This window comes from Xyrauchen texanus, chromosome 6, assembly GCF_025860055.1.
Source record: "Xyrauchen texanus isolate HMW12.3.18 chromosome 6, RBS_HiC_50CHRs, whole genome shotgun sequence".
In the NCBI taxonomy this organism is placed as follows: domain Eukaryota; kingdom Metazoa; phylum Chordata; class Actinopteri; order Cypriniformes; family Catostomidae; genus Xyrauchen; species Xyrauchen texanus.
In genome coordinates this window covers 42,802,946-42,825,627 of record NC_068281.1, presented here as the reverse complement: position 1 = coordinate 42,825,627, position 22,682 = coordinate 42,802,946, and the positions used below count along the sequence as shown (strand labels likewise).

The window sequence follows — 22,682 nt, the reverse complement described above, 5'->3', positions numbered from 1 at the left end:
TGTTTTTCTGTCAATATGGGGTGCTGTGTGTACAATAATGAGGGAAAAAATTAAGGGGGTCTGAATACTTTCCATACCCACTGTATGTGTTGTTCTGCCTACTGAAGTGTTTTCTTCACTGTAATAAACTGTGTGTTGCTCGTACAGCTGAAATTTCATTTACTGCCCTCTGGAGTAAACAGGTGGTACTACAAGCTTGCATTTCTCAGGAATCTTCCTTATTATTGTCCGTGGGCATTGCGATTAATTGCGTACATTTTTTTAACGTGTTATTTTTGGTAAAATTAATCGCACTGAATTAACGCATTAAATCGACAGCCCTAAAATATATATATATATATATATATAACAGTCATAGTTAAAAATTTGGTCCTAAATGGTCATAACATTGTATGCAAGTCATAAACTGCAAAAACGTTTAGTATTATTTTTGTCTAACTTTTCCAATAAAATATCTTGACATCCTTAAAACAAGTAAAATGATCTTTCTTGCTGTTTTTCTTGTTGGATATTTTCTTTTTTTTTCACCAAAATCTAAAACTAGATAAATTAAGGCTAATTATGAAGATAATCTTGACATTATGCTTAAAATGTGCCTTCACTTATCAAATGTTTAGATATATTATTATATTTTTGATATAATATTTTTATATTAATAATTAATTTTTATAGCACTAAGTAAACACTTCAATTAACGATCAAATAAAAATAGACACTTGGCCTGTTTCTGGCAATAAATTGGAGGTCCTCTTGATTTGTTTTCATTTTTACAATTTAATAGGTTAATTTTAGACCTGATGGAAGTGAAAGAGAAAAGTCAAGAACTGAATGATGTGGAGGAGAAATGCATTCGGAAAAGACCTCAAAGAACCAAAGGCTCTTTTGCATGTATTCAGTGTGGAAAGATCTTCACACGCAGTGATGGCCTGAAGAGACACTTGATAATTCACACTGGAGAAAAACCTTTCACATGCCTTCAGTGTGGAAAGAGTTTCACACGTAAAGAAATCCTGAAAGGTCACATGAACATTCATTCAGGAGAGAAATTACACCACTGTTCTCAGTGTGGCAAGAGTTTCACATGGGCTTCAACTCTCAAAAATCATCTGCGCTATCACTCTGGAAACAAACCATTTAACTGTGATCAGAGCAGTCAAACCTTTCTTCCGGCCTCAGACCTGAAGAGATGCAAGAAAATGAATGCAAATGAGACTCGTTACTGGTGTGCTGTATGTCTAAAAAGTTTTTCACGGCTGGACAAATGTAAACGGCACCAGGAAAAACATACAGACGTGAGTGCCCATATGTGCCTTGAATGTGGAAAAACCTTTGCTAAAGTCTGTGACCTGGAAAACCATCAAAGAATTCATTCTGGAGATGTCCGCAGAACAGGTAATAATGTACTACTTCACAACTTTAAAAGCTTTGTCCAAAGTTGTCGCAGTTTGTCGAAGTTTTTTCCGTTCCAACATTAATTACATGAAATTCAGAGAAATTCCAAGCATGAAATCTCTCCCAAGTATGTAGATTTCATCTAAGAACATTCTTCGGGATAAAGACCATGTGTTTCATCATTATTGTCCTCGTCATCAAACATCGGTATGGCTAGGTTATACTTGTTTTTTCGAACGCTGTTTCGTTTCATGCACTAGCACTTAGCTTTTTTTAAAGTACGCTTGTATAGCAAGGTAGACATATCGGCCTGTGCTGCATTTCCCAAAAGCATCATAAGCCTAAGTAAATCCTAGAAACCATTTGTACCAATGGTCTCTAAGCTTGCGATACTTTTGAGATGCCCAGGCCGATTATTTGTTGATAAAAGAAAGGGGAATCTGGCGTCCTCGTGGTGCAGTGGGGAATATGAGACTGGGTTAGGTCCAGGTATCATGGGTGAGGTTCAATGGCCCCATGCTCTTCCCTCATGGGTCTGGGTGTGAGGGGCATGGAAATGTTTTTTGAAGGTGGAAGTTCATAATTGAACTCCATTCCTGTTAAGAGTGCAATGTTTCTTTTATCATCCTTAATTGACGCTTTGAGCTTGAGACTCCAAAGAGTATGGAAAATGCTAATAAAAACAAAAAGGAGTGATTTTATTCTGTTCAGCCTGTTCTTGAAACCACCACAACAAATTTTTTTGTGAATTTTATTCACACCAGATGATTGGAACATTCTCCAATATATTTGGGACAGTCGAGTGTTTACCGCCGTGTAACATCACCATTTCTTATCATAACACTTAAGCGTTCGGGCACTGAAGACACAAGTCTAAGTTTAGCAAATGGAATTTCCCCCATTCATCCATTATGCAGGTCTTCAGCTGCGCAGATTTAAGGGGCCTTCGTTGCTGTGTTTGCACTTCAATTTACACATTCTTAATTGGAGACGGGTCAGGACTGCAGACAGGCTAATTTCCACATACACACTGCAGTTAAATACGGTTATCAGTTCACCCTTTTAGTGCTTAATCCTGTTCTGTTCACACACATTTCGTTAATTTACGGGAATGACAACCGCATTCTACAACCAAATTAACTCAAACAATTAATGTAGTGACAACCGCATTTTCCGAATTTCCACGCAGTGGACAGAACCGAACAACAAGTTGTTAATGACATGATCAGTAGTGTGTGATGTGCCCATCTTCTCCTGGTGCAAATCACTCAAACTGAGCTATTTGTCTTCGTTCACTTGTACAATGCCAAGAAAAAGTATGTGAACCCTTTGGAATTACCTGTGTGTGTATATATAAATTTGTCTTAAAATCTGGTATGATCTTCATCGAAGACCCTATTTACACCTGGTGTTAAGATGCGTCTCAGATGATCCGATCACATGTAGTCAGTTGAGACACATCACTGTTTACACCTGGTCGCTTTTCTGGAGAGATGGGACACCGTTTCAAGATGACATACATCAATCACTATGTCAGTGTGTTGCTGCATGACATTATAGCGCAACAAAGTCAGAAAAGACAAACACGCTATTTATCCCAGATCTAGATGAAATGTAATCTAAGCACAAAAGCAAACTTTCGAGCAGGATTTTCTGTCATCTCTTTCATATGTACGATCAAACTTGTGGGATTACACAAAGCGTTGCGCATAGCCGTCAAGCGCGATCACGATTGCATCTTATCTATCTTTAAAACCTCATATGTTTAATATATTATCTGTCCTCCAGTGCATCTGCTGTGAAGTGTAAGGAAAGAATCGTTTTTTATGACAGCGTGCAATAAAGAAGTTGTGCTGGGAGATCAGTCAGTACAGGAGAAACTCACATGCAAAAAGTTTATTTTAGTGGATTACCTGTATCAACCTGAGCTGCAGATGTTCGTGCTTCTCATATGTATCCCTGCATATTGATTTCAGACACACTAAAGAAGATCCGTGTAGTTCTCGTGTTTGTGTATGTATCCACTTTTTTCAATTTTCCAATCATGGCAAAGTTTAAACTTAAGTTTAAGCACAATCATATGCGTGTTTGACCACTTTCATAAGTGGTTTTTGTGTTTTAGACCCCGTTTAGACCTGTAATAAGTGCTGACCACATTTGATCGGATCACAAAAAACTGTTACAATATTGATGAAACACGATGTGTTTTAACCAATAACACACAAATGATTGTATTGTTCTTGTACATATTGAATACATCTTTCAAACATTCACAGTGTAGGTTGGAAAAAGCATGTGAACCACTGAGCTAATGATGACAGCAAAAGCTAATTAGTGGAAGAATTTGGATGAGTTTGGAGGTGTGAGTTATAGCTACTTTGACTTGTAAAAAGCACTCAAACATTTAGATTTTGCTATTCGCAAGCATCTGCTGACATGGACCGTGCCTTGCAAAAAACAGATTCCAGAAGACCTACGATCAATGTTTGTTGCTTTGCATAAAGCTGGAAATGGTTACTAATGTATCTTGACAAGCTTCGATATTCGTCTGTCCACAGTTAGACAAATTGTCTATAAATGGAGACTATTTAGTACTGTGGCTAATCTCCCTAGAATTGTCCATCCAGCAAGATGACTCAAAGGGTACACCACAGAATTCTCAATGAGGTAACAAAAGAACCATTTAGTGATGGCTAAAGACTAGAAGGAATTACTGGAACTAGTTACTGGAACGGCTGCCGGTTCATGCACATACTGAATTCAAGGCCCTGATGCTGGCATACAAAACAGTCACTGGGTCTGCTCCAGCATACCTAAAAACATTTATGCAGAGCTACTTTCCCACCAGAAGCCTGCGGTCGGCTAAGGAACGTCGCCTTGTCGTACCAAAACAAAGAGGCACCAAAACACTTTCCCGGACTTTCAGTTTCATCATACCACGGTGGTGGAATGATCTTCCCAACTCAATCCGGGAAGCTAACTCACTCTCTATCTTCAAAAAACGGCTAAAAATACATCTTTTCCAAAAGCACTTAACCGGCCACAAAAAAATAAAAATAAAAATAAATAAATATTATTTACATTTCTTGTTGCACTTAAATCTGTTTTGTATACTATTCTGACGATAGTGAAACTTTGTAATATGGCACTTTTCATACCACTGTCTCCCTAAGATGATTCACTGATGTTTTTCCTCTTTTGTAAGTCGCTTTGGATAAAAGTGTCTGCCTAATGAGTAAATGTAAATGTAGTTAACATCTCTCTCCATGAGTCTACTATATGGAAAACATTAAACATTGATGGTGTCCATGATAGGACACCACGATGGAAGCCACTGCTTTCCAACAAAAACATTGCTGCATGCCAGAAGTTTGCAAATGGCCAACTTAACTCCACAACACTACTGGTAAAACATTTTGTGGACTGATCAAACTAAGGTTGAATTGTTTGTGAAGAACATGCAGTACTATGTATGGCGTAAAAAGGGCACCGCATCCAAAAATAAAAACATCACCTGAACATTGAAGTGCGATAGTTGGAGTATTATGATTTTGGGCTGCTTTGCTGCTTCAGGGCCTGGACTACTTGCCATCATCGAGGTGAAAATTAATTGCCAAGTTTATCAAGACATCCTACTGGATAATATAGGTGTGGCTGTGTGTCACCTGAAGCTCAGTAGAAGTTGGGTTGTGCAGCAGGACAAGGCCCATTAACATTGAAGTAAATACACTAGAGAATGGCAGATTATTTAGGAAGATCTGCAGCTACAGGAAATGCTTGGCTGCGGTTATTGCTGCCAAAGGAGGATCGACCAGATATTAAATCCAAGGGTTACCTTTTTCCACAGCACTGTGAATGTTTAATGGGTGTTCAATAAAGACACAAAAGACTATAATTTTTTATGTTGTTCGCTTAAGCACATTGTTTGTCTATACTTGTGACTTTGATGAAGATGAGATCACATTTTTAAACAAGTAAATTCCAAAGGGTTCAAATACTTTTGTTGCCACTGGATATTCCAGTCTCTCTCCACTGTAGTTTTCTCATCAGCCTTGTGGTCTCGGGATAACGGTACATTACAGTCCAGAGAGAGTGCATGCTTTTTAACAAAAACCACTTGGATGCACATACAAAAAACGCAGCAATATTGTCAAAGACAGCCAATTAACATTGCCGGATAATAATACATATCTGGTGGATGATCTCTTTGCTAAAAAACAGCAAACTCAAAACAGGTTTGTGACGAGGAGGAGTGCATGGCCGGGCCGGCACTGAATTAAAGTGAGATAAAGGGCGGCCGGAGACACCAGTTCGAGAGAGAGAGACTCATGCACTTCATGTGTGTATGTGTGTGTCCTTCGGTTTTATGTTGAGTTTTGCATTAAAACTTTGACTGTTCAGCCAGTTCCCGCCTCCTCCATAACTGTTACAGTGGTGGCGAAGCCTGGGAGGGAGGAGGGATGCACTGTTGTGGAGTCCTCGCTGCTGCCGGCCGCCAAGAAGGAGAAGAGTGGTTCCGTCCACCAGGGCGATCGAGCTGTTGATCGAGCAGAGGGTGGAGGAGCAGTTGAGGACTGGGAGACAGTGTTTCTGGGGTGGACCACCAGCTGACAGAATGGCTGGAAAGACAGCATCTCCCCTCCCGATATGTGACGAGGAGGAGGGCGTGGCCGGGCAGTGAGGGTGCATGACCGGCATTGAATCGGATGATCAGTGGGAGAGAGAGATGAAGAGGGGCCGGAGACGCCAGTTCGAGAGAGACACACGTGGCCACGCTGCATGCGTGTCAGTGTTTTTTTTATGTTTGATAATAAAAGTTTGTTGACCTTTCAGCCGTTTCCCACCGCCTCCTTGCCCCTTTAACCATTGCAGGGTTAAACCAGTGGCATTCATGTTTCTTGTTCACAGGTGCAAGATGCTGCAGCATTGCTATGGCTATCACTTGTCAATCGCTGGGAATCAGTCCTGCATACCGTACACACGGAATAAAAATTTAGGGGCTTCACTCCCGCATTTAAATGCAGTTGTCTCTCCTGAAACTTTGTAGTGTGTACACGGACAATCTAGCACACCTACTCTCTGCTTGCATAGCCTTGCACTTGTAATTCAGGCAGTATGTGGCTTGACGTTGTCTTGCTTGAAAATGCGGCGACATCACTGAAAAAGACAGCGTCTGCATGGCAGTGTATATTGCTCCAAAATTTTTAAATATCTTTCTGCATTAATGGTGCCCTCATGGATATGCAATTTACCCATGCCATGGGCACTGACACACCCCCATACCATAACAGACACTGGCTTTTGGACCTGATGCTGATAACAGCTTTGATTGTTCTTTTTGTCTCTTTGGCCCATTTGGCAACAAGATTCCACTGTTCTACTTTCCATCTCTGATGAGATCGTGCCCAGAGAACTCAGCGGCGCTTCTGGACAGTGTTGATGAATGGCTTCTGCTTTGCATTGTAAACCCTTTACTCGCATCTGTGGATGCAGCGGCTATTAGTGTTGATTGACAAAGGTTAATCAAAGTATTCCCGAGCCCATGAGCCCTAAGTTACTACATCCATTATAGACGCATGGTGGTTTGTTGGACAGTGATGTCTGAGGAATCGGAGATTTCACGCATTTAGAATTGGTTTTCGGCCTTGCCCTGTACTCATCAATATTTGAACTGATTCCTTTTAACAATATTGTGCACTGTAGATGGTGAAATGCCCAAAATACTTCCAATATGTCATCGGGGAACTTTGTTTTCAGAGTGTTGAATTATTTGTTAATGCATCTGTTGGCAAATTGGTGAGCCTTGACCCATCCTTGCTCTTGAAAGTCTAACACTATTGCCTCTCCTGTTTAATATCAACTTATTACAACTCTTCAGATTGTTATTAGTCCTAAATTGCTTGTCTTAACTTTTTTGCACCATGTTGCAATCACCTGATTTAATGTATATTTTCAAAAATAAAAGATTTAATTCACATAGAAAAACATCAAATAATGTGTTGTAGAGCTTCATTGGAGAACTGGGAGAATAGAATTTACAAATCACAAATTTTTATTAGCATTTTCCATACCGTGTTAAACTTTTTTTGGAATTGAGGGTGTAAACGGTGTAGTGACAACATTATTATTCCTCAACAGAGCCGTTGCAAAAAGAGTAATGATGTCAAATTGTATGCTAATTTGCCATGTGTTCCCTCAGGAATTTCCATTGGATTTTAGAACCGCATATTCAGGACCAGCACTGGTCAAATTGATTCCCTACACAAGAGTTCCTTGATCATTGGTGGTGGGGTTTGGGGGGTGGCGGCGTGGAGGTAAGGGTGTGTACAAAGCGATAATCTAATGTGATGTTCCACCACTGCTATCGGATCCTTCAATAACGGATAACATGCTAGAAAGAGCAGATGTTGGAGTTTCTGGTGCACCCCTAGGGTAAGATGGTGCCCACTTAGGGAGCTGGTGCCCTACACGGACTGTGTAATATGCTTCTCAGTAGTGGCTGTACTGAGCATATTTATGATTTATAAATCAAATAAGATCTGTGGTTAACAGTACTTTTATTGCACTTTTTTAGCTTAAAGCTTCTATTAAGTTGCTACAAACAGCAGCCCTTTTAGGTTTAATTTTGTTAATCATTGCTGTTGTGCTTGGAGTGCTAATACTACTCTCACGTAACAGTAGAATATTATTTTTACATTTAACATTGCACCTTTTGATACATGTCACATACCTTAGTTGATGATCATTCCTCATTTGTGCCTTTTGAATAAAGTTTTGACAAGTTTGTTCATTTTAGACCTGCTGGAGCAGAAAAAGGAAAATCAAGAACTAAATGAAGTGGAGGAGAAACATCAGGTTCAGAAAACTCATGATTCCATCAAAGGAGAAAATTCTTCCAGTAGCTCACAGACTAAAAAGAAATTCTCTGAAAAAAGAACTATAAGAACAAAACCAAAAGAATATTTCACCTGCCCTCAGTGTGGAAAGAGTTTCACACATAAAGGACACTTTAATATCCACATAAGAACTCACACAGGAGAGAAGCCTTACAAATGCCAACAGTGTGGAGTGACTTTCACACGTAAAGACAGCCTTAAAGGACACATGAGAATTCACACTGGAGAGAAGTTACACCACTGTTCTCAGTGTGGCAAGAGTTTTGTTCGGGCATCACATCTCAAAGTTCATCTGCGCTATCACTCTGGAGAAAGACTATTTAACTGTGATCTTTGCAGTAAAACATTTTTTTGTTCATCACACCTGAAAAGACACCTAAAAGTCCATGCAGATGAGAAGCCTTACTTGTGTTCTCTTTGTGGAAGGAGCTTCTTACAGCTTGACCATTATAAAGAGCACCAGGAAAGACATACAGATGTGAGTGTCCATATGTGCCTTGACTGTGGAAAAACCTTTACTAAAGCCTGTGACCTGGATGACCACCAAACAATTCATTCTGGAGATGTCAACACACCAGGTAATGATGTATGACTTCACATTTTAAAAGCTTTGTCCAAAGATGTAAAAGTGAAAAAAGTTGTGTTTAAAAAAACCCCAAGCATGAAATCTCTCCCAACTGGCCAGTTTCATTGAAAAGAACACATGTTTAGCAAAAAGTAGCATGTGGCACAATTTTTTTTTTGTAATTTTGTGCATTTCACCAACAAATTGGATTAATGTATAGCTTTAACATGGCCCATAATCATAGTGCACATCATCACACTACCTTACAGACCATTAAGGAACCCCAACAGATCAGATTCTGTTATGAGCCATTTAACCTCAACAAGGTGCTAAACAGAACTTGTGACAACATGGCAACATACACAAGCATCATTCTAGATCACATTATTGAGATTCCTCTTTTGGCGCAGAGGAAAAGAGTTTAAATATAAGAATATACATTTTTCGAAAGATTATTGCAGATTAAGAAGTCTTCAAATTTCCATTGTGATCGCTGGATCAGGAAAAATATAAAAATCATGAGCTCCAGACCAGTGACGGGATTAGTGCGAGCACTCCTTAAAATGTGAGCTCTCGTGACTAATGTAGAGAGGATTAAATGCGCGATTAATTCGGGCTTACGTCATTCCATCGTTGCGCGAGCATCCCATTTAAATTTTACATGAGAATTTGCTATTTTAAAATACTATGGAGTGGTTCAACCATCATGTGAAACATCTTCACAAAGCCGACATTCTGAACCGCACTAGTGAGAGAAAGCGAAATCACCTGCTGCCCAGCACCTGCATCATTTATAAGACTTTACACATCTACACATCAACACTCAAAGAAGCCGGCCGTCTTCGCCACCTTCAGCCGTCCTGCGAGCTACGCCATCCGGCGACGTATCCTTTTTAAAGCAAGCTAGTTCTTAAGAACTTCACAAAAGAGTACGAGCGTCTTTTTAAAGATGCTTCGCTCCACTTGCGCCTCATGCCGCGCCCCTCTCAGCACCGGAGACCGCCACATCATCTGCGCTCTCTGCCTGGGACTGGGGCATGCAGAGCTCGCCCTCGCTGAAGGCGGATGCGATCTCTGCGAGGAGCCGCCGATGTCGACCCTGCGGGCTCGACTCAAAGCGCTCAGGACCGAAGCTGCCGCGCCGCCTTCTATTCAGCCTCGCAGAAAAAAGCGCCGCTCTCAAAGGCTGCCGGAACCAGTGGTAGAAGCGATTGCCTCGCCGGAGCCCATCCCTCGAGCATCGCCTTCACCCTCCCCGCCCACCCGGGACGCGCAGTTGCCGCCGAGCGGCTGCTCTGCTGCCATCTCGGACGAAGAAGCGGAGGATAAGGGCTGTTCCATCATGGCTTCGGACAGCGAGGAGTGGCTTCGGACAGCGAGGCTCACACGCCTCCTCCTCGGCCCAGGAATCCAGCAGGACCTGCGCCGGAGTCGAAGGGGAACTAACACGCTTCCTCACACAGGCCGTCGACCGCCTCAGGCTCGAGTGGTCACCGCCCCCTGAGCAGGCACCCAACAGACTCGACGGCGCTAACTCCTCTGCAGGCCGCCCACGTGAGCCTCCTGTACGAGCCTCTTCACAGCGGCAAGTTCAGCAAAGCAAGGCTTCTCAGCGTCGACAGGGCGGCTGCCCTCGATCGCGTTCAGACAGCCGCCCCACGGGTCTCGGCCTAGAATCGCGCTGAAACCTGAACAACCGAAGTCCTCCTAGCTTTGTTGACAAAACGACGGATCAGTCCCGCCGCGGCCGGACCACCGTCAAAGCTTCGCCCCCTGTCAGTCCCCTTCTCTCAGGCTACTACAGTGGTAGATTCAGCAGCCAACAAGCCGGTGTTAACACCCGCTTGCCTGCGCTCAAACGCCGTTTTCACGGCGACCCAAAGAAATCTTGTAAAGAGCAAACATGCCCTATGTGTAGAAAATGTGCCCACAACCCAGTGTTCACCCCTACACACAAGCATTACACATCCCGTGTCCCTATCAGAGCACACTCACATAAAGCGGTTACGAACCGCTCGAGTGTTAGAGTTAATAAACGCGCCCACGAGCCCGTGCGCGCGCCCCTCCTCTGCCCGCTGTGTCACACGGCCAGCAAACACCTCTCCGCATGTAAGTCCCGTGCCCGTGATTATGCTCGCACATCACTTATCAGATGTGACTCTTTCCCCATTTACCCCAATCGGGAAGTCACTCACAGAACAGCCTGTCTCTGCTGTCTGCGAGCAGTCTTGCATAAACACACTAAGCGCGCTCACACATTCTGTTCAGCGCGCTGTGTGCAGCAATCAGGGCGATTTGGCCATTCACCCTCTAACATAACGCTTCAAAGCGTGGGAAGATATTCCAGGGATATCCGAATGGGTGTTAAGCACAATAAATCAGGGCTATTTGCTACAGTTCGATCGCCGTCCTCCTCGCTTCAGAGCGCGGCTCGAAACTACTGTGAACACGGAAGCAGCATGCATGCTTTGTTCAGAAATAGCAAACCTTCTGTGTAAAAGGGCCATAGAGAGAGTGCCGCCGCCTCTGAGCGAGTCGGGGTTTTACAGCCGTTATTTTCTTGTCCCCAAGAAAGACGGCAGCCTCAGACCAATATTAGATCTCAGGGTTTTGAACAAAGCGCTTGCAAAAAGACCGTTCAAAATGCTTACATCCAGCAAACTCCTCGCGCATGTGCGCCAGGGGGACTGGTTTATTTCTCTCGATCTGAAAGATGCATACTTTCAGATTCAGATAAATCCCGTCACAGGCCATTCTTGAGATTCGCCGACGGCCAGGTTTATCAATACACCGTCCTTCCGTTCGGCCTGTCCTTAGCACCCCGTACTTTCACGAAGTGCATGGACGCGGCGCTCGCACCCCTGCGGAGTCAGGGTTTGCGAATTCTGAACTATTTGGACGATTGGCTGATTTTGGCACAATCACATACGGAGCTCCTGTCTCACAGGACAGTTCTCCTCAGTCATCTGAACTGTTTGGGCCTTGCAGTCAATTGGACCAAGAGCTCACTACAGCCCAGTCAGGCAATTTCCTTCCTTGGAATAGAACTAGACTCCGTGGCAATGACGGCTCGCTTATCTACACAGCGCGCGCGCCGTGTTCAGCGACTAGCCGCGTCCTTTCAGATGAACAGCCTCACGCCTCTGAAAAAATTTCAGAGAGTGCTAGGTTACATGGCCTCAGCCGCAGCAGTACTTCAGCTGGGTTTACTGCGCATGCGCCCGCTTCAGCATTGGCTAAACACCCGCGCGTCTCGCCGGGCTTGGGCCACAGGCCGCCAGCCGATCAGAGTGACTCAGACCTGTATCTCAGCTCTGCAGCCCTGGACAGTGGCCGAATGGTACCAGCGGGGAGTGACGATGGGAGCTGTATCTCGCCGAAAAGTCATTTCGACAGACGCGTCCAACACGGGTTGGGGCGCGGTCTGCGAGGGCTCTCCGGTTTTTGGCCTATGGTCAGTTCAGGAAAAGCTCCTTCACATAAATTGTCTGGAAATGATAGCGGTCGAGTACGCGCTCGTGCGCTTCCTCCCGGTCATTCAGGGTCACCACGTCCTGGTCCGTTCTGACAACAGATCTGTGGTATCCTATCTAAACCGTCAGGGCGGTGTCAGATCCAGGAACCTCTTCCATCTGACGAAAAGCATACTGAGTTGGTCCCAGTGCCACCTGCGCTCGCTGAGGGCGACGCACGTGCCAGGCCACCTGAACGACGGCCCAGACAGACTGTCCAGAGACAATATTCCCCCAGGGGAATGGTCCCTGCACGCTCAAACAGTCCAGACGTTATGGTGCATATTCGGCAGAGCAGAGATAGACCTCTTTGCGTCAGAAGAGAACTCTCACTGCCCAATATTTTTCTCGAAAAGCGAGGACGCGCTGGCCCAGGACTGGCCCAACCGCCCGCTTTACGCCTTCCCTCCCGTCTCGCTATTGCCACAGGTAATGCAGAGGATCAGGGAAACGCGCCACTCGGTGCTCCTCATAGCCCCGCGCTGGGAGAATCAAACATGGTTCCCGGAGCTTACGCAGCTGTCACTGACAGCCCCGTGCCCCATCCCAGTGAGAGCAGATCTCCTCTCGCAAGCTCGCGGCACGATCTGGCATCCCCACCCAGAGCGCTGGGCGCTACACGCGTGGGTGATCAACGACTACTCGTCGCTTTGCCAGAAGGAGTAATAAACACCATCATACACGCTAGAGCCCCCTCCACGAGAAGACTCTATGCGTCAAAATGGTCTGTGTTTTCAAAATGGTGCACCGACAGAGACCTGGACTCACGGACATGTGGGGTGTCGCCGCTGCTCGTGTTTTTACAAGAGCTGCTGGATAAGGGCAGATCCCCGTCCATGCTCAAAGTATACGTGGCGGCCGTCGCGGCGTTTGCTGAACCCCTGCACGGCCAGTCACAGGGTAAAAACGAGCTGGTCATCCGCTTCCTCAGGGGAGCTAGAAGGATGAACCCTCCGCGCCCCCCCATCGGTTCCTATCTGGGACCTTTCTATAGTTCTCGAAGCTATGAAAGCCCCTCCCTTCGAACCGCTTCAATCCGTGGATGTGAAACACCTCTCACTTAAAACCGTTTTTCTAACTGCCCTATCATCAGTTAAACGGGTGGGAGATCTTTACGCGCTGTCTGTTAGCGCTGCGTGTCTTGAGTTTGGACCAAGTGACTCCAAGGTCATTTTAAAGCCGAGACACGGCTATGTCCCCAAGGTGATCGGTACTCCTTTCAGAGCACAGATCATTTCCTTGTCGGCGCTACCAGCACCTGATAGCGAACGCAACGCCAATCTCCTTTGTCCAGTCAGAGCACTGAGATTGTATACTGCGCGCTCCGCATCTTTCAGACGCTCTGAGCAGCTTTTCGTTTCGTTTGGAGGGCGCACCAAAGGTCTCGCCGCCTCAAAACAGACACTGTCCAGATGGATAGTGGACGCTATTGCTGCCTCGTACGTGTCAAAAGACCTACCATGCCCGCTAGGCATTAGGGCTCACTCCACTAGAGGCATGGCCTCCTCGTGGGCATGGTCCAGCGGGATTTCCATTCACGACATATGTGTGGCAGCGGGCTGGGCTTCCCCCTCCACCTTTGTCAGATTTTACAATCTGGAAGTACCCGCTCTGCAGGCTAAACTGCTAGCGGTTTAATACGCTACAGCTCCCCTGGTGAGCTGCATTAATGGGACACATTCCACACAGACCGGCACCGCCGCTCTGTCTATGTGCTTATGTACTACACACACACAAGGGCTCCCCCGGGTCCCCCTTAATTCCCTGGGGCTCATGCAGTGGATGCTTGGCGCGCACGGCGTTAACAAAGGGTTCCCGTAGCGTAAGCTAGCTTACGCAATACGAGAGAACCTCTCGTAAGAGAACGAATCGGTTACTAACGTAACCTTGGTTCTCTCTAGATGAGGGAACGAGTATTGTGTAACCGGCCGTGCTCGCGCCACGAGCGATTTTTCGCTTCATTCAATGAAAACCAGGGTTCCAGCCTACGAACTACGCTTATATGCACTCTAGTCATGCCCATTTTGGCGGGCTTTGATGCAGTGAGCGCGCGGACGCCTCTCATTGGATGCAAGTTCGCCCGAGCTCGTCTATAGGCTGCAGCAGTTGCCGCAGAGCAACCTTTGAGCTCGCTAGCTAGCCCGCTCAAGGTCTGCAGCTGCCGCACTGCGTTGACAATGGATACAAAATTAAGGATAATTTTTTGGCTTCAATATCTCAGAAAAGATGAATCTTTCCCGTAGCGTAAGCTAGCTTACGCAATACTCGTTCCCTCATCTAGAGAGAACCGAGGTTACATTAGTAACCGATTCGATAGTTGGAAACAAGTCATGTGTATGAGTACTGTGAATTGGATTAAACTGAAAAATAAGCTGTAATCAAACGATTGATGATCACTTGTGTGTGACGTTATTTTTTTATATTATTATCGGTGTATTTTTTTTCAACATCCGAAGTACCTTACTGTGTATGTCCTAATGTGGATACTAAATTTGCTTTTATGAGCGCTCAATACATTCAAATTATTCTAATCATACCTATATAATAACTAATAAAAGTAAACATGATTGTATAATAGGGGTCCAAGCAGCTGCTGAAACCCTATTGATATTTTCGTTTTGCACATAACTCCAGAACTGTTCATGCTAGAATCAAACTTCTTTCCTCTGAATCCTCCGGTCAAGCCAAATGTTTACTCTTATTCAAATGTTTGGCCATGTTTCTTGTGAGCACAAATTACAAATGTCACAAAACTGTGTACCAGGACAGTCTGAGGACAAATGCCAAATTTCATCCATTTATGATAATAGGGGGATTATATATTTAAATAATGAATCTAATTAGTGTTGACACTTTTTATTGATTTACAATGCTAGGGTGCACTATAAATTAAGACAACCCTCAAAACGGTTTGAACAAATGAATCTATTCAAATGTATCCAAAGCATTTAAAGGTTCTGTTCTTTCAAACTTGGCAATTAAGGCCAAATTTAGCCAATTTTACCCAATTTTTCAATCCTCCTTGGACCCCACAAATTGACGCTTGTGGCTATATTTACATTTAATAATCTTTTAAGTGGTATATAAAACTACAGCGCTGCCCATATCCACCATTGATGCTCAAAAGAACCCGGATGCACAGCTGCCTTTGGAGTGACATCTGTAATTTTATCTATTGAACCTAAAACTTCTCGAAATTTCAACTCTTAACTTCCTTTCATTCTACATTTGTAACTTTTGAATTGGAGTTTGACCATTTTATGTTCGTTTTAGAAATGATAGAGCTGAAAGAGGAAAGTCAAGAACTGAATGAAGTGGAGGCAAAACATCAGGATCAGAAAACTCAAGATTCCATCGCTGGAAATAAGTATTTTAGTTGCTCACAGACTCGAAGAACAGGAGCCAAAACACACAGAGAACTTTAATATACACTTAAGAACTCAAACTGGCGAGAAGCCTTACACATGTGAACAAGGTAGAAAAAGTTTCACATATAAAGATTATGTGAGAATTCACACTGCAAAATTTTATAGCATTATAAGTAATGTCAAAACTTTACTTATGTGTGTGAATCAGTGGCGGAGCTAGGGGGTGGCCAGGTGTGACCATGAACCTAAGCCTGGCCACCACACTCGCAATGCTGTTTTAGTCACTTTTTTTTTTTTTTGTTTTTTTTGGCATAATTTAGTTCTTTATAGGTGAAATCATCTCTGTACAAACTTAACATGTGTGCACACCAAGGTTGCCAAACTCTTCCTCTCCGTTCCGGGTGTCATTGTATGGTAAATGGTCTGCACTTATATAGCACCTTTTTAAACTTAGCGGTATTCAAAGCACTTTACACTGCGTCTCATTCACCCATTCACACACACCAATGACAAGTCGGACGACTCTCACCAATGACAGAAGAGCTGCCATGCAAGGCGCTAGCCTGCCATTGGGAGCAACTTGGGGTTCAGTGTCTTGCCCAAGGACACTTCGGCATGTAGAGTCGTGTGGGCCAGGAATCGAACCACCAACCCTATGATTAGTCGACAACCCGCTCTACCACCTGAGCCACAGCCGCCCCATTATATCCACTCAGCCCAACATTTCTGTGCCACCGCAGACTGATCACTTGCCCCTGCCTGGCCACCCTTTTGGAAAAACTCCTGGCTCCACCCCGGTGTGTAACACGTATGAGATTCTAACTGTTTGAACCAGTTTAACTGATACTAGTGATGAACCGAAATGAAAATTCTTGGCTGAAACTAGGATGTCACATTACTCTATTAAATTGTTATTGTAATTTGTATCTGGCTTTTATTTTGGCGTAACAGTCCAGGAACTGCATGTTATTAGTGTGCGTCACCAACAGATCAGCACTTAATCACTGAAGCGTGCTGCAAATGCAGATTCCCTGCAGACTATATTTGACGGAGGATGCGCTTCTCGGCTGTTAAAACAGTATGTTCTTTTAGGTATGCATGCGAGTAGTATGAATAGATTTCGAACATACTTCATCAAGGGATGTGGCCATCATCTCATTACAACCACCATGAAAATATTCACTCAGCACCATTTATGCACAAGGAACAACTTTCATGGTGTGTATATATAGCATTTACAGTTAAAGAGAGTCGTCCGACTTGCAGTTCTCCACCATTCTTGTAAATCCAGTGTTTTGAATGTGACATCGCCTCAGCTCCCGAGGTATTTTTGGGATCAAAGTATCAAGTTGATCAAACTTCAGAATTTTACCGGAAATAGTATGTGTCCGTGATGAAGTACCTCCGGCCCCTTATCAGTCTAATCAAGACGACTAGAGGGATAAAGGCCACCAGAGGCGGCAGTTCAATGGAGCGAGAGCTACAGGCAGCTGCCCAATATGTGTGTGTGTGTGTGTGTTTTTGTTTAATTAAATATTACTTTGATGCTTCGTCCGGTTCTCGCCTCTTCCTTTCCCTTTTACCCCGTTACTGTATGTCATCTGGGTATTTCTCGCTTAATGTTTCATGAATCCTGAGAATTCGGACCTACTACTCTATTGGAATATTGCATTCAGCATACTATGTAGTAGGGCAGTGTGGATATACTTATGTAAGTATGTATGTAGGTATGTATGTATGTATGTAGGTACGTAGGTACGTACGTCTTGCAATCCACAAAACTGTTTAACTTGTGTAGAACCTGGAATATTCTCAAAGTTTCAAATATTCTCATTTGTCTTTACTGAATTTAATTTCATGTTAATTTCAGACCTTATCGAAGGGGAAATGGAAAGTCGTCAACTCAATGGAGGAGAATCATCAGTATCAGAAACATGATAATGTCATAATTGTTCACAGACTGGGAAGGATTTTGCACAAACAAAAACTCCAATAATGGATGGCAAACATTCTTGTCCTCCATGTGAAAAGAGTTTCAACCAGAGAGGACATCTAAAGAGGCACATGAGAATTCACAGTTTTGGCCGTGTTGAAAGAATTTCAGCTGAACATCATTCTGGATAAAGGCATTGAACTGATCAACATAATGTAACTTGAAAAGACGCTTGAACTGATCCAAATGGAAACTGTCACGATCAACTTGAAACAAAATATTCATTCTCCATTCCAATATAAATGGAATGAAATTCCGAATGAATAATGAAATATGTCCCGAATGTATTAGTAGTGAGTATGTGAGTAGTTTGAAGCAATGCTTTTCTTTATGATTACATTTGATAAAAATAGGAATTGATTATGATATGGCATTAATGGAACAATTAATAAATACATTTTATTTATGATGTATGAGTAGCAATAGGACTTATTTATTTTACCAATTACAACATAAGTTTATTTCTCAGTTCAGTTTATTTTTGTTAAAAATAAATGCAATGCTAATGACAATGGACGAGACATCTCTGTGGGAACTACTCTGTGGCATTAAACTATGTAAGGGAAAATGTACAGTCAATTGGTCATTATTGCTAAATAAACAATGATGCCTAATTAATGGGACAACCACTGTAGTCTTTATGTAGCAACTTGCAAGTAACTTTATAAATAAACCACACAAGCATGTAAAAACTGCCTTATTGTGTCAGTATATTTATTAAATGTTGTTTTGTAGTTACTGCTATGCAGATTTAGCTGCATGACTAAATGTAAAGGACTTTATATGTACAGTACAGGAGCAATCACTCAAACTGTAAAGTGCAAGAGAGACTTAAATAAAAAAGATGCCATATAGATCAGTAGTTCATTTTATTGGCTTAGTGTATCTTATTGGTGTTTAAATACTTGGAAAATAGTAATCTTAAATATAGATCTTTAAAGGCTACTACATTGTTTCTCTGTATTTCCAACAGCAAACCCTTAATGTATTCATTTTTAATATAAGACAAACAAACCTCTCCTAATTATCTTGAAAATAATTATCATGTAATTGTCATTAGTATCCAACAGAAATAAAAGGGCGTGCACTGTTAATGGATGTGTTGAATTGTTTTTTATATGTCAATAGGTCCCTGTTTTCACCTAATGATGGTGATTGACTAGGCTGTCCATCTCAATGTTCATCAAAATTGACGTACAAACTTTCAATATCCATTTCAAAATTGGATAACTCTGTTTAAATAGTTAAAGCATTTGACTAAAATTCTATAAAATGACAAACACTTAAAACGCCTCTCATCTCGGATACTATACTTGGATGTTGCCACCACAACATTTATTTGTCACATAAGAGGCTAGAAGACTTTTTCAGCCATAGGGGAAACTGTCCATTGACCTGAAATCCCCAACTGCTTTTAATTATTTACTCTGAAAAATGCTTTTTAGAAGAGCAACACCAATATAATGTTTTCCAGGTAACAACCAAGTTAAATGTCAAATTAAGCGAAAAATATGTTGTAGATGGTAAAACTCAAACTGAGGGAATTGTTTCAGATGAATAAGTGTTTGTAAGTTTAAAACATCAGGAGGCACTAAGGGTACGGTATAACATTTAATGTTATAAATATCGTTACTGTTTTACATGTTAGAAATCGCTCCAAAATATTCAGAGCTAGAGCCGTCTAAATGATTGTGTGAATCATGAACCAATTCAGACTGTTCTCCCAACACGGTTGAACCCTGATAGCTGTACATCACCCAGACGTCTTTTTGATGTATTTACATCCGGAAGATGGATTTCTGTTTCACCTTGGCGAAGCCCCTGGTTTTGGCTATTCAGGAACAAGTACAAAATAAAAAAAAACCTGACAGACTGCCATTGTAGGATTAGCAAATTCTCCACCCATTTTTTCGAAACTCTTTTTAAAATGGGCAATTCTCATCCACACACCAATCACAAATCTCATCTCCAGTGAAGCCCCTCCCACAGCAATTCACCAATAAATGCTGGGTGTATTGTCATCATCCTACAAGACTGAAGATTGGATCCACACAAGGAGCCAAATCCACATACCATTGTAAAAATGTATTTGATTAAACAGAGCGAGTACGTGAGTGGTTCGGAATGTGTAATGAGCAAAGAAGATCCTAAGGAACAAATAGGTTGGTGTCCATTCTTGATTCTTCGTTACTGATTGCTGAGGGACATTAAGATTTCAGGCAAATCTCTAGATTTGGTGGCTTGGACCAGTTAAAAAACATATTAGGAGCTGTGAAAATGTTAAACAAACATTTTACAGAAAAAGAGACAAAAATACAACCTCTACAATGCTAATAGCACTAGATTAACATGAAAATACTTTCTGCATTGGTTTTCACGTTTATGTAGCATCTAAACTTTAACTTTTAATTGATTTTTGTAGATTTAATGTTCATTTTAGACCTGATGGTTAGATCCAATGCCAACTAAGCTCTTAAAAGAGATATTCCCTGTAATCTCAGAACCTTTTCTTAATATTATTAACTCCTCACTATCCTTAGAACAAGTCCCAAGAAACTTTAAAATGGCAGTTATCAAACCACTTATTAAGAAGCCACAACTTGATCCTGGAGAACTTGCTAATTATAGACTGATTTCAAATCTCCTTTTTATGTCAAAAACTAGAAAAGGTATTGTCCTCCCAAATATTTTAATTTCTACAGAGAAATACTATATATGAAGAATTTCAGTCAGGATTTAGGCCCCACCACAGTACAGAGACTGCACTTTTCAGAGTTACAAATGACTTGCTCTTATCATCTGACTGCATTTCTCTTCTAGTGCTTTTAGACCTTAATGCTGCATTCAACACGATAGATCACGACATTCTGTTGAATAAGCTAGATAATTATGTTGGCATCTGTGGAGTTGCATTAGCAGATTGCAGACTGCTACCACTTTGTCTATGTAAACGAGGAATTGTCAAATCAAACAAAAGTTAATTTCAGTTATCTCAGCCTGTCCTTGCTATCCCAAGGTCACCAGAACCGGCCAGGTCCAGCTCCATTCCTGCTTGGTATTGGACTCCACTGCTACGTGTCTCTTGAGTAACAATGACTAAATGCAGCCAGTGCCAGCCAGACATCACTTCAGTCTACTACGATGGACTTCAGAGGATAAACTGATGACTGACTTCAAAAATATTAGTCTAATCTTACAGTTCTTAGACAATCTTTGTTTAAACACTGGCCCTTAACACTTACTTAGTTCAATAATTTTAAACCATAACTTGCACTGCACTATACAAAAGTAATATTGTCGTTATATTCATGATGTTAGCCAGAGGGGAACTGGCCCCCACAGTGATTCTGGTTTCTCCCAAGGTTATTTTTCTCCATTAATCAACATCTTATGGAGTTTTGTGTTCCTTGCCACAGTCGCCTTCGGCTTGCTCACTGGGTTTCTAAATACAATTATTACATAATTATTTATTTTTATACACAATTCACAATCATACTTGATCAAACTACACAATGATGACACTAAGACTTTATATATATTATGGTTTCATTTTCTGTTAATGCATGATTTTCTGTAAAGCTGCCTTGAAACGATGTGTGATGTGAAATGCGCTACACAAACAAAAATTACTTGACTTGATGAAAGTGAAAGACGAAAGTCAAGAACTGAAAGAAATGGAGTAGAAACAACAGAGCTAAAAAAAAATAGGGACCAAAAAATCCTTCACCTGTCCTCAGTGTGGAGAGTAGTTTGCAGTGGCAGACGCTCTCAAAAAACATTGCTGTTCTGAAGACCATTTAACTGTGATCAGTGCAGTAAAAACTGAAAGTTCCAATGTGAAGCCGTACATGTGTCCTCTTTGAGGAAAGTTTTTCATGGCTGTACTATTGTCAAGAACACCAGAAAACACACAGTGATATGGAAGTTCATGTGTGCTTTGAGTGTGGGTGTACCTTTATTTGAGCCAGCATCCTGAAATTGCACCAGAAGATCCATACTGGAGAAAAACCTTACAAGTGCTTATGTTGTAGAAAGGGTTTCACCAATTCAGGACTCCTAAAAAGACACGAAAGAGTGCATACTGGAGAGAAGCCATACCACTGCACTTCATGTGGGAAGCATTTCATCCAATCAAGCACTCTAAAGAGTCACTAGAATTTCATTGTCCAAACCTGTCACAGTGATCGAAGTTCATTTGCAGGTCCAACGAGATTCAGATTCAGCCCAAAGATTACGTTTCTCACAAAAGAGCAATTTCATGTAAAAAGCTAATTTTGTAAAATACATTACCTGAAGTTAAGTTTGCGCTTGCTTATTCAACAAAGGAAATTTAGAGGTTAATGCACTAGTTCACCAAACAAATGTATTTGTGGAGTCTTTAGCTTGGGTGGTTTTATGTTTTAGAGCAGCAATAGCATTACATTAATTGTGTGGTAGTGTGGCATCATTTGGCAAACTTTGGCAAGATTACTCCTGTTCATGCAATATTCTACCTCATTTGTTTCACTCATGTTTGTGAATTGCTTTTTTTGCAATTGTTTGGCTTGTCTGCCAATCCTGCACTTATAAACGTGCATACAGGCTTTGGGTGTAATATTTAACTGTCATTTTAATAAACTCCTGCATATGGGATCCAAACCTGTCTAGAAACCTGATCCATTGCAAACTAAGACTGAATTTGAATCAAATGGCATCTGCAAACAAATTAAATGATAACTTTCTCAGTGCCAACTGTTACCATTTTTGCCATGACATTTAAGCATCTGGTACCAAGGTGATTTTTAGTGGAGAGTCTCTGTTTCTTCAACTGTCAACCTTAATCAGCTGTCGAATTATGCATCAGCTTGTATGATGTGGTAATATGCTAACATTTAGTAATGGAATATTCTATTATGTTGGTGAGAAGCAATAGTATTACATTAAGTAGATTAATCATTTATGGTAGCATTTTTTAAA

At 42.1% G+C, this 22,682-nt stretch overlaps 1 protein-coding gene across 1 annotated transcript; it reads left to right on the top strand.

Moving 5' to 3' along the window:
• The first annotated feature begins 797 nt into the window (after positions 1-797).
• Positions 798-21,881, top strand: LOC127645728 (zinc finger protein 135-like). Its single transcript, XM_052129390.1, has 4 exons — positions 798-884; positions 981-1,392; positions 8,189-8,866; positions 21,691-21,881. The coding sequence occupies exons 1-4, from the start codon at positions 798-800 to the stop codon at positions 21,879-21,881; spliced, it is 1,368 nt and encodes a 455-aa protein (XP_051985350.1).
• Positions 21,882-22,682: the final 801 nt, after the last annotated feature.

Bases quoted from the DNA above. Each gene is read 5' to 3' on its own strand.
- LOC127645728 (XM_052129390.1), top strand. From the start codon at position 798: ATGGAAGTGAAAGAGAAAAGTCAAGAACTGAATGATGTGGAGGAGAAA. The intron at 885-980 runs GCATGTATTCAG...ACATGCCTTCAG, and splicing joins AAAGAACCAAAGGCTCTTTT to TGTGGAAAGAGTTTCACACG. The intron at 1,393-8,188 runs GTAATAATGTAC...TGTTCATTTTAG, and splicing joins TGGAGATGTCCGCAGAACAG to ACCTGCTGGAGCAGAAAAAG.